Source organism: Taurulus bubalis (genome assembly GCF_910589615.1).
Source record: "Taurulus bubalis genome assembly, chromosome: 3".
NCBI classification, from domain to species: Eukaryota; Metazoa; Chordata; class Actinopteri; order Perciformes; family Cottidae; genus Taurulus; species Taurulus bubalis.
In genome coordinates, this window is record NC_136591.1 from 18,270,047 (window position 1) to 18,285,547 (window position 15,501).

Below are 15,501 nucleotides of genomic sequence, written 5' to 3' on the forward strand. Positions count from 1 at the left end.
GTTTCAGTTCTGTTTCTGACCAAAAGGGAGCTAAAATGGAAACTCTTCTTCGTGCCAATAATCAGCAGGTTTACGAAGCTTTCTGTGATACATCAAAGCTGATTCAGGCTCCGCTCATACCGTATACAGACCTTTTATTCATTCCTAATATGTTCAAACAATGGAGCAGAAGATCCCGGGACAACGTCCAATGACATCCGTAGAAAGGAAGCCCATCTCTCTCTCTCTATATATATATAGAGAGAGAGAGATGGGCTTCCTTTCTACAGATGTCCAAGGAAGCCCATCTCTCTCTCTCTCTCTCTCTCTCTCTCTCTCTCTCTCTCTCTCTCTATATATATGTATATATATATATACATATATATATATATATATATATATATATATATATATATATATATATATATATATATATATATATATATATATATATATATATATACATATATATATATATATAAAAGCTCTGCAGCTGCTTTTCTTCCACTTTTTACCCTCATTTGGGCAAAACCCCAGAAGCGTGACATTAACCAGGACTTCCTGAATGTAGGACCTTGATGAGATTTGTGAGAACCTTTTGTTAGTTTTGGGGAAAGGGAATCGCTTTGCATCTTTTAAATGATCCCCTCCGTCAGAGAGGATATGTTTCCAGAACAACTAAGAGCCCAATTGTCACGTATCGTGGGGAAAAGGAGCAGCGAGGTTACCTGTTGGAGCCGATCCGAACCCTATTCTTTACTTGTGAGATAGAACATTCGGCCTGCTGCGATCTCCCGAGTGCCATCCTAGTTTTGAATGTCTTCACCTGAAACAACCTCTTTGGGGAGGTTTTCTAGACCATTTTCTTGTTGTTCATGTCCATGAGCTTTACGTTGTCCTCGGTACTTTCATGACCCCTAAAACGGAAACCTTTAAAAGCGACCGCTGTCAGATGAGGTGGTCTCCACCAAGAAAGCTTTTTGATTGCAGTCGTCGATGAGATCAATATTGGATCAAACCGACTGGCTGTTCGTTCCTCAGAGGCTCCGCTTGTGTTGTACGTGCTGAAAGACTTCAGACGGGTTTCCTTCGTATCTTCCATCATGATCTACAATGGAAGATACGAAGGATGATGTAAGGATGTAATGGAAGGAAGATGTTTTATTCGATCTGTTAAATCTTCTGACGTAAGGCTGTGAAGCCGACACATTTTATTCAAAGCAATGTGTTTCATCCGAGACGTTGGAAGTCACGCTATTATCCTCTCATTCAGATTCTGCTCATCAATCAGATTTGAATTGAGTCTAAACGCTCAGATCTGAAATCTCTTCTCTGAGGAATCAAAGTATTTTGTGGTACTACCTCTGGCTGTGTTGCATGCCTTGCTCATTGAGCGAAACAGCTCTCTCCTCTGAGTGGGTTTCTTCTCTCAATGGATCGCCGGTGTGAAACCAGCAGTCGCTCGCTGCACCTCGAGGTGCTTCAAGCGGCCGATGGTAGATGGAACGTGTCAAGTTGCCAAGTTTAGACAAAGCAATGAGCCGGGAGAGTTTCCACCGTGACTGTGAGGCTTCAGCAGCTCAGAGACCAACAGAGGAAATGTTTCAGAACCATTGAGACCAGTACGCCAGTTGTCCTGTTTCTCAGAGCTGCATTTCAATAAGGTTTTATAATCATGCTCTTTGCTCTCGTACAGTTTTCTATTTTGTATTCTATTCTTGTTTTATTTTTATATGATACCTCTTATTATTGATTTAGTTTAGTTTCTCTCTTTTTCTCCACTATTTATATTCCTCTGCCGCTGTGATGTTATTGTAACTTAACTTATCCTTAATTTAACTAATCTTAGTTTAACTTAACATAATTTATCTTATCTTAATTTAACTAAACCAGAGGTGGGCAAACTACGGCCCGCCGAGTATTATAATTATTATAACATTAAAAAAAAAAAAAAAAAAGTTATAGTAAAGACTGCTGTAGCGCTTCTCCGTTCCCAAGTTCAGTTTCCCGAAGCACGATGACCACAACAGACCAGCGTTGATGTTTCCTCATGCTTATTTATTGCACAGCGCTCTTTTAGGCTTTCCGTGTGTGTTCTGCTGCAGCAGAAAGACCGCTGTAATGCCTTCTTCTGCGCACACGGCTCTGCTGCAGAAGAACACACATACGAAAAGCCTAAAAGAGCGCTGTGCAATAAATAAGCATGAAGAAACATCAACGCTGGTCTGTTGTGGTCATCGTGCTTCGGGAAAATCAAGTCGGGAACAGAGAGGCGTTACAGCAGTTTGTACGCGCCGTGCTGCCTGTCGTGTTCTGCCGAACTAGAGCGACACACTACGGAAGCGCATTGCATTCACTGGATAAAAAAAAAATAGACCCCTGATCTCGTAATTACGAGATCCTGATCTCGTAATTACGAGAAAAGAAAAAGAAAAAGGAAACGTCTGTAAATCCTCTCTCAGTGGCAATTATGGCGCTATCGCAGTTAATCTGCTATTATTACCTTCTCGGTTTGAGACACTGGGAAATACTGATGTTTCTAAAAAATGAGGATGGTATTAAATTGAGTATGTCAACACTGCGCAGGCATCTCAAGGCGTTAGGATTGTTCAGGCGGAAAGCCCAGTCTGACGTGCTGGATGTCGCTCTGTTTCTGCACGAGCAGTTGAACCAACACGGGATGCTTCATGGATACAAATTCATGCATTTGAAATGCATCTAATCTGGTTTGGTAGTGACTGTAACGTACCTCTGAGAGTTTAAAGTATTGTAATAGTTTGTTCCTTTTTTTTTGTCCTTTTATTTTAGTCCGTTTTGTTACTGCAGTCGGTGCATTTCCGGTTGTGCTTTTATTTTGAAGGTACAAAAAACGGAAGTTGTTAGTAAGAAACGGGCAGAAATGAAAAGTTGCCATAACAACGGAAAACAGTGATAAAAAGGTTACGGATGTATTAGTTTAGCACCTGGCTGATATGGGCACAAGGTTTGAAGACGCCTGTACACATACATGCCATACAGTGGCCAGTATGGCACCTTTCGTAATCAGGTCAGGATCTCGTAATTACGAGATCAGGATGTCGTAATTACGAGATCAGGATGTCGTAATTACGAGAAAAGATCAGGATCAGGGGTCTATTTTTTTTTATCCAGTGAATGCAATGCGCTTCCGTAACACACATCACTTGCTGTGCTGCGCTGGTCAATTCCTCCCCACTGATCCCACAGACAAGGGCGACACTTTTTTATTTTTTTTTTACCGTAATATACCGCAAAACACTGAAAAGCTCCACTTCTTAGCGGTCAGAATCCTTTTTAATTATGTCGTAAAGCGTTAACTTTAGAAGAATTACGGTAATATGAATCACTTTCTGTCGCGGGAGACAGGGTTTGTACTACAACAGTTTTAGAGTTGTAAAATGAACTGACAGCTGCATGCAGAGTATTTTTCCTCAGTATAACTAACATAACTAACCACATTCGACCCACGGAACTGCGCCACCCTGCGCGCTCATGTCATGTGACATATAGGGTTCTGTCTGTCAGCCTCCTGCTATCCTCCTGCATTGATCCCTTCTGTCACAATGAGTGGACCCAAGAAAAGACAAGTCGACAGTGAGTGCAGAGTCTTTAATGAGTGGACTGCTAAGTATTTTTTCACCGAAGTACGATCAAAGGCAGGTCTTATTTGCCAAGAAACCATTGCAGTATTCAAAGATTACAATATTAGCCGCCACTTTTCCGCCAAGCATGCTAACTATGCTAGCCAACAGTCAACGACAGAACGGGCGGCTACTGCTAAGAGCTTGGCAGCCAATTTAAAGAGTCAGCAAAATATTTTTCTCCGCCAAACTGCTATACAAGAATCAAGCACCAAGGCAAGTTTTTTGCTAGCATTCAAATTAGCAAAAGCCAGCAAGCCTTTCTCTGAAGGAGAGTTTTTGAAAGAATGTATGGTAGAAACAGAAGGTCTCTTATGTCCAGAGAGCAAAAACCAATTTGAAAAATTGAGTTTATCATGCAGAACAGTGACTCGGCGGGTAGAACAAATTGATGAAGATTTAACCAGCGAGTTGAACAAAAAAGCTGAGTCATTTACGTTATATTCTCACACCGCCCCCTGCCGGCCTCGCCGTCGTCCAGTGTAGAGCCACGGGTCTCACACCGCCCAGCATCCCCTGTGGTGGACCACAGGCTCCCCACCTTCCCTTTGGCTCCAATAATCTGTTTTACCAGATACTCATACTCTCATGTGGTCTGCATTTGGGTCCTAAACATTGTCCTCCCGTGACAGGTTCACACAAACACTCTCCATCCATCTAATACTGGCCCGGCCCGTCTGTCAATTTTTTTTATTCAATGTGGCCCCTGAGCCAAAAAGTTTGCCCACCCCTGAACTAAACTGATCTTAATTTAACTTAACTTAATGTTTACTTTAACTTAATTTAACTGTTGTTGTTTTTCCTCACGAAACATAAACTATTGTGAACCCCATTTAAAAGTAATCTTGACCACATTTATGTTATCGTGATAATGGAGTAAAAGCTTCACTAATTGAAACCTAAACTCTTTGAAATGTGTTTCCTCCTCGCGTCCGTTGAGTAGCGGTTCTGGAGCTTTTGATTTCATCACAGTTTTCCTCAGCTTTCCATTTAAAGTTCTTTGCTTCTTTTTGTCCTCAAAACTTCTCCAGTTATCAACATGTTCAGCGGTTCTGAGGATAACTTTAGTAAAATAGAGACAAAATAAAATAAGTGAGGTTGATAAATAGATCACAGAGACGTGCAGAGTAGAGGAAATATCCTCACAAGTGCAGTAAACCTCCTGCGGGTTTTGTTCACATTCACCTCGTCACCGACTCTGGAAAAATAGGTCTGGGTGTATTTGAGGCGTCGCCCGTCGGAATATTCCACCGGCAGCTGAGTGTCTGAAGCACTTCTCCTCGAGACGCTCCTGAAGCAGATAAAACATGAGAATAAATGTATACTAAATAATATAATATATAATATAATAATAAACATGTACATTCACGAAGCAAAGCTCAGTTATTGTGTTTATTCACGTGCAACAGAAGCATGAACGCTTTTTAAATCCTCTTGTCAACACGTTTTAAAAACACGTTTTCAGGATGAATTCACGAGGAGAGAGTTCCACGTGTTTCACAAGCAGATCAAAAGGTTTCCTGTATCAGGAACAAAGATGGCCGGTACTCAACCACATCAAGCTTCTCTTCCAGTTATGTCAGATATCATTTTATTTTAAACCGATACAAGTATCTTTCATTTTCATCCAGATTGTTCTCCTCCTCCTCCTCCTCTTCCTCCTCCTCCTCTTGCCCCTCTTCCTCCTCCTCCTCCTCCTCATACATATGTACAGCCTTGTGCTCTGTCTCTTTATGTCTGCTTACAGCAACTTGAGCCTCTGTGGTAGAATTAGATTTAAATAAATCTTCAGACTTCTGGCTGCGGCCCTCAGAGGGTTGAGTCTGAACTTTTCTGTAGTTTTTATATATCTTCTTGATTTCTGACCATGTTTTTATACATTTAGTCCCTTCAACATGGGCTTGTTTCAGCTTTCAAAAGTTTAATTTCAATAAATCATATTCTATCACTGAATGAGATCTTTAATGAGTAGTTTAACTAACTGACTTTCTAACTAACTTTCAAGTTAAACCCGAATCATCGTAGCCACGAGAATAAGATCCAAAGTTATCAGCTGAAAATGTGCTTTAAATTCCTAAAAACCCACGAGATGCGAGCGAGACGTGATGTCTCCAAACATCTTCATCACAGCCTGCAGCCAGTGAACAGGGCACAGAGTGTGTTTAGAGACGTCCAGTAAAGTAGAATAAAGAGACCTCCTCCTCTTGTCGGCCCAGAGGTCACAGGTTCGATGTCCTCTCTGTCCTCGCTAGTGACGCAGAAAGTTCCCGGCTCTCTGCCTTCATAGTCTTGTCCACTCGATGGCCTTCTAATGGTTTCCATGTTCCACAAAGATCTGATCTGCTGAAAGAGTTCCTTTGTTTTAAGAAGTGCTGGAAAGACCACGAGAGGTTTATGCAATGTTGAAGTTGCTCACACTGGAGTTGCTGTTGAGTGTCTGGCAGCTCGAGGGAACAACATCTGGGAGAGTTCCTCGTAGATTTTTGGGTCATAATGTAAAAGCTGAATGCTACTTTGAATCTGCATGTGAATAACAATGCTTCCCTAACTCCATAAGCCACGTATTGACCCCCACCGCCACTCGTTGCTTTCAGAAGCGGCACCGCCCAGGAATCTGGTCATCGGCGGCGTGACCGACTCCAGCTTTGCGGCGTCCTGGACGGCAGCGCCCGGCAACGTGAAGTCCTACCGAGTCCGGTGGCGGTCGCCGGCCTCGGGGGAGACCGGAGAGAATACGGTGCCGAGAGACGTGACCGCCACCGTGCTGGACGGCCTGAGCCCGGAGACGCTCTACCATGTGTCTGTGGTCGCTGCCTACGAGCAGACGGACAGCGAGCCGCTCGCAGGACAGGAAACCACCGACGGTGAGGCCAGAGGCGCAAGCATCGTCTCACTGCTTCAGCTGCAGGACAACAGTGTGTCACAAAGGGCTCCGGAGGGAAAGAAGTGCACGCACACATATTTAGATTGATATATCAATCATATTTAGGTCGTATAAAAGTTATTAACAAGAAGCGTTGAACAAGGCGAGAGCAGCTCCACTGAGCTTCAGAGATCAGCTGCTTTCAGTCCACGTGGGCATCAGAGAGTCCAGCGGTTTACACACCTTCTACGTGCACACCTTCTACGTGCACACATTCTACGTGCACTACCAACACAAAGCAACTTGCAGACTAAACAACACGTCCATCCCTCCGTTTCTCCTCCAGCTTCACAGATTTGTTCAATAATCCATCAACACATTGAAAAGATGGACACCATGTTTTTGTTTTTTTGTATTTTTTTGCCAGTAAAAATCCTGCAGTCTGCAAAAGCTTTCATTGGGATCATTAAATATACATATGATTCTCTCGCACAGTTGTTTTAATCACTTTCAGAATCATTGGAATATGTGGATTTCATTTTATTGGGCTTTTTCTTTTTTTCTTTTTTCACAATTGATCACTTCTGGGTGAATGCCTAATTCACTACCAATTAGTTTTGGCATGAAGCTGATGGAAGTACTCTGCGTTTATGTTTATGAAAACATTCGATTACTGACGGTGTATAAACAAAGAGAGGCAACGAGGACTGTTTTTAGGGATCATGAAGAAAAATAACAAAATGTTTATGGCTGTTCAGTAGCCCCATTATAGTCGTACTCATGCGGATCATAAACTCTGATGACGTACGTTAGAGTTAGAGGAGGAGCAGAGTGGAATATGTTGGAACTTAGGCTTCATGCCTCAGAACTGGAGGATGACTCCTTACCATAACACATGGTGGAGGTTATACTGGAACGTGTACAGTCTGGAGGGTTGTGAGGTTGCAGTTCAGCCTCCAAAACGTTGGAAAGTACGGCTCGACACGCCTGATAAAAGATATCAAAACGGCGGACTCTGTTGGTATCACTTAACTTAATTACACTGGAATCCTGCAGGGAGCTAGTCAACATTTTATTTGAGTTTCACTGAAGCGTGAATACGTTTGAAGAAGAGCTGCTACATTATAAAATGTGTTTTTTTACTTTCAGCATCCGCTGACGGCAAACGGCTGACGGTGTCGGACGAGACCGAGCGGTCCATGAGGGTCTCGTGGACGCCTCCGCCGGGCAGAGTGGCCCACTACCGGCTGAAGTATTTTCCCATCGGTGGAGGTCGAGAAGTGGCCCTCAAGGTCGCCGGCACTGCCACCTCCACCCTCATGAGGCGCCTGCAGCCCTCCACCACCTACAACATCACCGTCCACCCCATCGACAAGCGCGGGGAAGGAAAAGCAAGGCAAGGAGTAGGAACGACACGTACGTTGGTCCATAATTCAACCTCTGACCGACTACTGACACGTGTCCACCAGACCAGAGCCTTCTTAAACCTAAACATCAGCATGAGGGATGAAGTCAAGAAAGAAATCTGCAGCTGTTTATGGATCCCGTCCTGCGAGAGTCATGAGGTGTGACGTTTCAGGCTAGATGTGAAGTTTAAGTTAGAAATTAAACGTTTCAACGAGTTTAAAACAGTCGTTCTGAGGCCAAATATGTCCCAGCAAAAAACTGCCAAAATATTATTTTCCACCTCTGATTTTAACTACCAAATATTCATCTATCTTTTAAATCCCTTTGAAATGCCACAACACAACAATTTAATTATTATCTGAATTATGAATGCTAGCTTATTGACAGTATATATGTCAATAATTAGCAACAACACAAACAGTAGTATTATAAAAAAAAAATATTTTGCAGTGTCAGATAAAAATAAACTCCTATTTGCTCCCATTTGCTATTTTAAGGGAAAATATCCCTTAAAATAAATAATATATATATATATATATATATATATATATATATGTATATATATATATATATATATATATATATATATATATATATACATATACACACATATCATATATATATACATACATACAACAGACGGGATCCTGTCATCCAAGCTGCAGATTCTTTATTTTTCGACTTCCAGTTCAAGCGACACTTTCCACTCTGCAGGCGTCTTTTCACCAGATTCACTAAAACCACAATCAATGGACCCGATCACTGCTTACTACTAACACGGCATGACCTGGGTTTTGAACCCACGGCACCGGGTCCAAGGTGTTGCATTATGGACTAATGAGGCTGTGGAGTGGCTGATCTTCAACAACACTTTTCTTTTGCCACCAGTTGGAGTCATGTTTGAATGCTTATTGTTTATTGTCCTGAAGTTCTGGACGGGCTCTTCCATTTCAGTGTCGTCCTACAAGGCCCCCAGGAACCTGCTGACCTCAGAGCCCACCCAGCACAGCTTCAGGGTCTCCTGGGACCCGGCACCCGGCGAGGTGCGGGGCTACAAGGTGACCTTTCATCCCCACGGGGACGACATCGACCTGGGGGAGCTCGTGCTCGGGCCCTACGACAACACCGTCGTACTGGAGGAGCTCAGGTGAAATATTAGATATTATTATTCACCATGAAGGAAACTATTAAGGTTATATAAAGGTTTTATTAGAAACCACCAATAAAGACCTGACGATGCCCCCGTTTGTCTGTGTGCATCTACGTGTTTATACACAGTTGTTCATATATATATATATATATATATATATATATATATATATATATATATATATATATATATATATATATATATATATATATAGATATATATATACACTCACCTAAAGGCTGATTAGGAACACCTGTTCAATTTCTCATTAATGCAATTATCTAATCAACCAATCACATGGCAGTTGCTTCAATGCATTTAGGGGTGTGGTCCTCGTCAAGACAATCTCCTGAACTCCAAACTGAATGTCAGAATGGGAAAGAAAGGTGATTTAAGCAATTTTGAGCGTGGCATGGTTGTTGGTGCCAGACGGGCTGGTCTGAGTATTTCACAATCTGCTCAGTTACTAGGATTTTCACGCACAACCATTTCTAGGGTTTACAAAGAATGGTGTGAAAAGGGAAAAACATCCAGTATGCGGCAGTCCTGTGGGCGAAAATGCCTTGTTGATGCTAGAGGTCAGAGGAGAATGGGCCGACTGATTCAAGCTGATAGAAGAGCAACTTTGACTGAAATAACCACTCGTTATAACCGAGGTATGCAGCAAAGCATTTGTGAAGCCACAACACGCGCAACCTTGAGGCGGATGGGCTACAACAGCAGAAGACCCCACCGGGTACCACTCATCTCCACTACAAATAGGAAAAAGAGGCTACAATTTGCAAGAGTTCACCAAAATTGGACAGTTGAAGACTGGAAAAATGTTGCCTGGTCTGATGAGTCTCGATTTCTGTTGAGACATTCAGATGGTAGAGTCAGAATTTGGCGTAAACAGAATGAGAACATGGATCCATCATGGCTTGTTTCCACTGTGCAGGCTGGTGGTGGTGGAGTAATGGTGCGGGGGATGTTTTCTTGGCACATTTTAGGCCCCCTAGTGCCAATTGGGCCTCGTTTAAATGCCACGACCTACCTGAGCATTGTTTCTGACCATGTCCATCCCTTTATGGCCACCGTGTACCCATCCTCTGATGGCTACTTCCAGCAGGATAATGCACCATGTCACAAAGCTCGAATCATTTCTAATTGGTTTCTTGAACATGACAATGAGTTCACTGTACTAAAATGGCCCCCACAGTCACCAGATCTCAACCCAATAGAGCATCTTTGGGATGTGGTGGAACGGGAGCTTCGTGCCCTGGATGTGCATCCCACAAATCTCCATCAACTGCAAGATGCTATCCTATCAATATGGGCCAACATTTCTAAAGAATGCTTTCACCACCTTGTTGAATCAATGTCACGTAGAATTAAGGCAGTTCTGAAGGCGAAAGGGGGTCAAACACAGTATTAGTATGGTGTTCCTAATAATCCTTTAGGTGAGTGTATTAGTGTGTGTGTGTGTGTGTGTGTGTGTGTGTGTGTGTGTGTGTGTGTGTGTGTGTGTGTGTTTATCACCCTGTTTTACCTCTTTACAATTTGACTATTATACTGTTGTTGTTGTGTTCTAATGGCCTGGTTGTTTCTTCATTTATCTGCTTTTATTGTCTTGGGAAGCACTCCGTAACATGCGTTATGAAACGCTCGCTATAAATAGATTCATTATTTGGTGTCTCAATAGAGACGTGCAGCAGCAAGCCCACTGCATGTTCTCCTGCGGGTTTATTAATCCGCTTATTCTCCTTCTTCCGCCAAAAACTTTGGACCATAACTCGTCACGCGGCGTTGCCTGCACATCAAAATACATCAAAACGTGCGGCTTGCATCAGGAATCATGCGCTATGACTGCTAAGTGTGCTAAGAGATTTGACCGGCCGTTTCCCCGAAAACGGCGAGAATTTGTCCGATTCACTTGAATGGGGTTTCGGCGTGAAGATTGCAAAGAAAACACTTATCTTTATGCCCATAGTGACTCGCCATACTTTAACGTAGATAAACGATTTAAAGTTTAAGACGCTTCCAAAAGTCTGGAGTTTATTTGCCCAATTGGACATTTTTGATAGCTAGCACAGTTTTCATGTAATCATTGTTCAAGTTTAGGAACATTTTCGGACCATTTCAGAGTTTACAATGGGTGTGTATGGTGCAGGTTAGAGTGGTGAAGGCATTGCTAAGGCACGGAGGAGCTTCAGACTTTTGCGCCAAAAATATTTGTATTTTGTCATACACTCTTTTGTCGTAAACTTGGGTCGATTGAATCCACAGATTCACACATTTGTTTGAATCTGACTGATTGTGAGAGGAAGTCCACTTCTCTGCTCCATTAAGCCCCATGTTAAATCTGACCACAATTTTCTCCCATGAAGCAAACGTGGGCACTTTCTTTACTCCATTTACGCTCTTATTTCTAAGCCCTACAAACATTTAAGTACACTGAAACATTCACAAAAGTCTTGTGCTCGTGATTCTGTTATTTTCGCGATGGCCGTCACAGTTGTCTGTCAAATACAGTAGTTTGAATAGTTGTTTTTGTTAAATCCACAGTCCAGTCTCCCTCTAATAATCAGACTCCTCAATAACCTCAATGACACATCTATATATATATTGTGACTTCTTACGGCAGGAGTCGCCACACCATAAACATTTCTTGCAAAATGTTGTAGTTATTGGTTTTATTGTTATAAATATCACAACTCCCTTTTAAAAACTTTGTTCAAACAGAGATTGTGAAGGCAGTCATCCAAACTTTTCTGTTCTCCGCTAACGCTGACATTTGTTTTACAACTAGCTGAATGGTGTTCACATTATGGAGCCAATTGTTACTAAAATACCTGTTTTAATGGTTCTGATGGGACCATTTAGCCGGCGCTACAACCCATTATTACTAAAACCCAACGCCCATTCTCGCTGCAGCAAACAGAAGCACATAGCTAATTATTATGCAGAATTACATCAGTCAACTTCCCTCATTTTATCCCCAACTATGGTGAAGGCAGGACCCGCCTGCTTTGCTCCAAGCTCCAGCTCGCTGCCTCGTTGGGTCGAGGCTATAATGAGTCAGAGAGGAGGGCGGGTCCCACCTTCAGCAGAGTGGGAGGAAACTCTGCAGAGCGACCAGCATGTGCTTCACGTGCTTCTGTCTGGTGCAGGGAGAGAATGTGTTTTGGGGTCAATGTATGTTTGTTCTTCAGGATAACAAGTTGGGTTCAAGCTTCTGCAATAATGATGATGACATGGACCTATTTCATCAGCTCTTGTACCAAAACAAACGTAGATGATCCTGGTTTAGGTTGTGAAAGCCTGACTTCCCCTCTCCTGCAGGTCGGCGACTAAGTACTCCGTCGCCGTGTTCGGGATGTTCGACGGAGGAGAGAGTTTGCCTCTGGCGGGCGAGGAGAAGACGACCCTCAACGACGCCCCCGAGCCGCCTCCTGTGGACCCCTCTGGTAAAAGATCATAGCTCCACCGCACTGACCAACACGCCGCCAGCGCCGGCAGACCAAACGCGTGTCTGATCCCAGTCGTTTCGGGACGGGGGGAGGGGGCTCCGACCCAGATGCTTGTTATTAGGACACATTATCTTAAGCCGCTTGGCTAGCCCTCACCGTCCTCGTGTCTCGTTATGGAGTCAGATCCGGAGCATCGAACAGACGTGTTCCCTGACCCGTTGGCAGTGTTGGGGGAACGAGTTACAAAGTAACGGATTACAGTAACGATATTACTATTATAGGTAACGAAGTAAAGTAACGCATTACACTCAAAATATTGGTAACTACATTACTTTACTAGACCTCAGTAACACGCTTTCCTACGTTACCCAAGCCATTTTTACCAGTCCGAAAAGTTCTTTTTTAGTGACGCGCGAGTCACACGACACTTCCTGCATGAACAATAGCAACAAGCTGCTAGCTAGCGCTACTGCTGCTACTGCCCGCGACCCCTCTGCACAAGTCGGGTGTCGAGCCTGGTCCCGCTACCTTCGGTGGTTTTCGGGGAGCTAGCGAAAGTTAACGGAGAGCGAGCGGAAGTTAGCGGGGAAGTGACGGAGCGCTAGCAGGAGCCCCAGCCGGCTACAGTGGGGAGCAAACGGGGACTCTGACCGAAGGTAGTAGCGGCTCGTAACCCGACGTTTACGGTAGATTGTTCATGCAGGAAGTGTCGTGTGACTCGTGCGATTATTATTATTGGAAATTATATTAATTAATATTAATAAATTATTATTGAAAATTGAAAGTAAAGTGATGAAAGGGCCATGATGTTTGTCCATGTATTTTTGCAGTTAATTTGGACATTTGCTTAAAAAAAGGAAAGTAAAGTAACCAGTAGTGAAGTTACTTTTAAAATGCAGTAACTAGTAAAGTAATCTAGTTACAATTTTCAGAAGTAACTAGTGGTGTGTAACTAGTTACTTTTTCTGAGTAACTACCCCAACACTGCCCGTTGGTGTGCTGCGCAGTTTGAGCCGCAACCCAACGATGTGCTGACCTTTAAAGCCCCAGTGAGAGGAAACTCAAAATCCTATAAATAATTAATAACTGACTTGTTTCTCTACAGGCTATGAATTTGAGATATGAGTTTACAGATCATTATAATCCCTCCTTTTCACTGTGGAGGTTTACGGTGTTTTACCGTTTACACACATTTAGTTTGTACATTAACGCTATGAGTGTAAACGAAGCTGGCGGCCCAATCAAATGCGAAGGATTTAGAAGCTAAAGGCACGTTAGCTTCTCTTTCACCGGGACGTTTTAACGGCGTGACCGCGAGCATTCGTCTCCGTTACTTTGGACTTTGTGGTTTGTCCGGTGAGGAAAATGATCCGGAGCCTCTGGCCCCTGGAGGAGGCACTGAGTGGAGACCTGGATCCTCTCGGCCGGGTCCATGTGGTCTGGCTGAGATGCTTCTCGCCGCCCTTCATGCGCCACAGCTCATTAAACGCTCCAGATCCTCGTTCTTCAAATGTTCGACTTTTTAAACAAGAGAAGAAAAAAAAAACAATAAAAATATAATAATATAATAAAATCTGCTCCAGACTCCACTTCAGAGCTGCTTCCAGCATCCAGAGCCGACTGTGTGGTTTTCATCCACATGCCATGTTCAAGGCTTAGACCAAACTTGAAGTGCTTCACTTGACGACGTTGCGTAACTCAGAGTGTCATAGACACGCCTCCAAGATTTAAGTTCATTACTGTGTGACTGAGGGGGGACCTGAAGGAACTCTTTAAGTCCCACAACAACACAAACTAACAAAACGAAAGAGGTGAAAATATTATAAATATAACCTTCACTTAAACTGATATTGATTATTTTAGGAGTCTTAAATACGTCCACAGCAGAACTTTACTTTGCTCCATCTACTGCAGTGAAACTCTGACTATGAGAAGAAGCTCTAAACATCGGTACTGTCCCTTTAAGATGAGACAGTTAGGGGATGCGATGCGATGATCATATATATCCTTGGTCTCCTACAAAATTATATTTAAATCACATTTCTGAACAACAGAAGTCGACAGTTCTCAGATTGAGACCAGAACCTGCTGCAGGTACAGGTCTCTGCAGGACTCAGTTGATTTATGTGCCACTGAGACGTTGCCCAGAGACACCGGACCTCGGCCTCTTAACGCTGCGTGGGGGACATGTGAGCTTTAATAACTCGTAATAACTCAACCAGACCGTGAAGCGTCCGAATCGGTTCCTGTGAAGTGTCCGACTCGGTTAATGTGAAGCGTCCGACTCGGTTCCTCTAAAGCGTGGAGCATCTGTTTCTGTGGCCTGTTGAGAAAGAACTGAACAGAACATACAGAATGTAATTGAGTATCTCCTAACCTGCTTTCACTTCCACACACAGGGTCCGGCTTTTTTAAAACGCTGGAAAAAAAGGAAAGAAAAAATTACTAAATAGAGGAGGAGCGGCCATGTTTGTTTCGTACAGGTGGAGCAGGAATGTGCAGCGAGCCTCTGTCCTGCTGCCGGAGGCAGAAAAGACCACACGACCGATTCCCTGCTGGAGATGAAGAGTCTCATAATGAGCAGCTGTTGCACAACCTGTGAATTGTTGTTGTTACGTAATGTTGTGTACAAATGTCTTCCCCTTGTGTTGCTCTCTCTGATGTTTCCTCCGATGTTTCCTCTCACTTTGTCTTCACACACACACACACACACACATACACACAAACACACACACAGTTGTTCCTATGAAACATGTGTTGTGTACCAGGCCCCCGCTCACTTCACCCCCCCCTTTCCCCAGGCCCTCAGTGTAAGACTTCAGCAAAGGCCGACCTCGTGCTGCTGGTCGACGGCTCCTGGAGCATCGGACGCATCAACTTCAAGACCATCCGCAACTTCATCGCCCGCATGGTCAGCGTGTTCGACATCAGCCCGGAGCGCGTGCAGATAGGTAACGTGCTCACTGCCACCTGTACTCTACCTGTACTCTACCT

At 43.5% G+C, this 15,501-nt stretch overlaps 1 protein-coding gene across 1 annotated transcript in view; it reads left to right on the forward strand.

The window, feature by feature from the left end:
* The window catches only part of col12a1b (collagen, type XII, alpha 1b), a gene marked incomplete at its 5' end in the record, with an annotated part of 114,167 nt that overhangs the window by 22,285 nt on the left and 76,381 nt on the right, over positions 1-15,501 (forward strand). Inside the window, 5 exons of the mRNA XM_079214682.1 lie at positions 6,233-6,502; positions 7,651-7,917; positions 8,863-9,055; positions 12,380-12,504; positions 15,309-15,458. Coding sequence (XP_079070808.1) covers positions 6,233-6,502; positions 7,651-7,917; positions 8,863-9,055; positions 12,380-12,504; positions 15,309-15,458 — 1,005 coding nt within the window. The remainder of the gene's footprint in view (positions 1-6,232; positions 6,503-7,650; positions 7,918-8,862; positions 9,056-12,379; positions 12,505-15,308; positions 15,459-15,501) is intronic.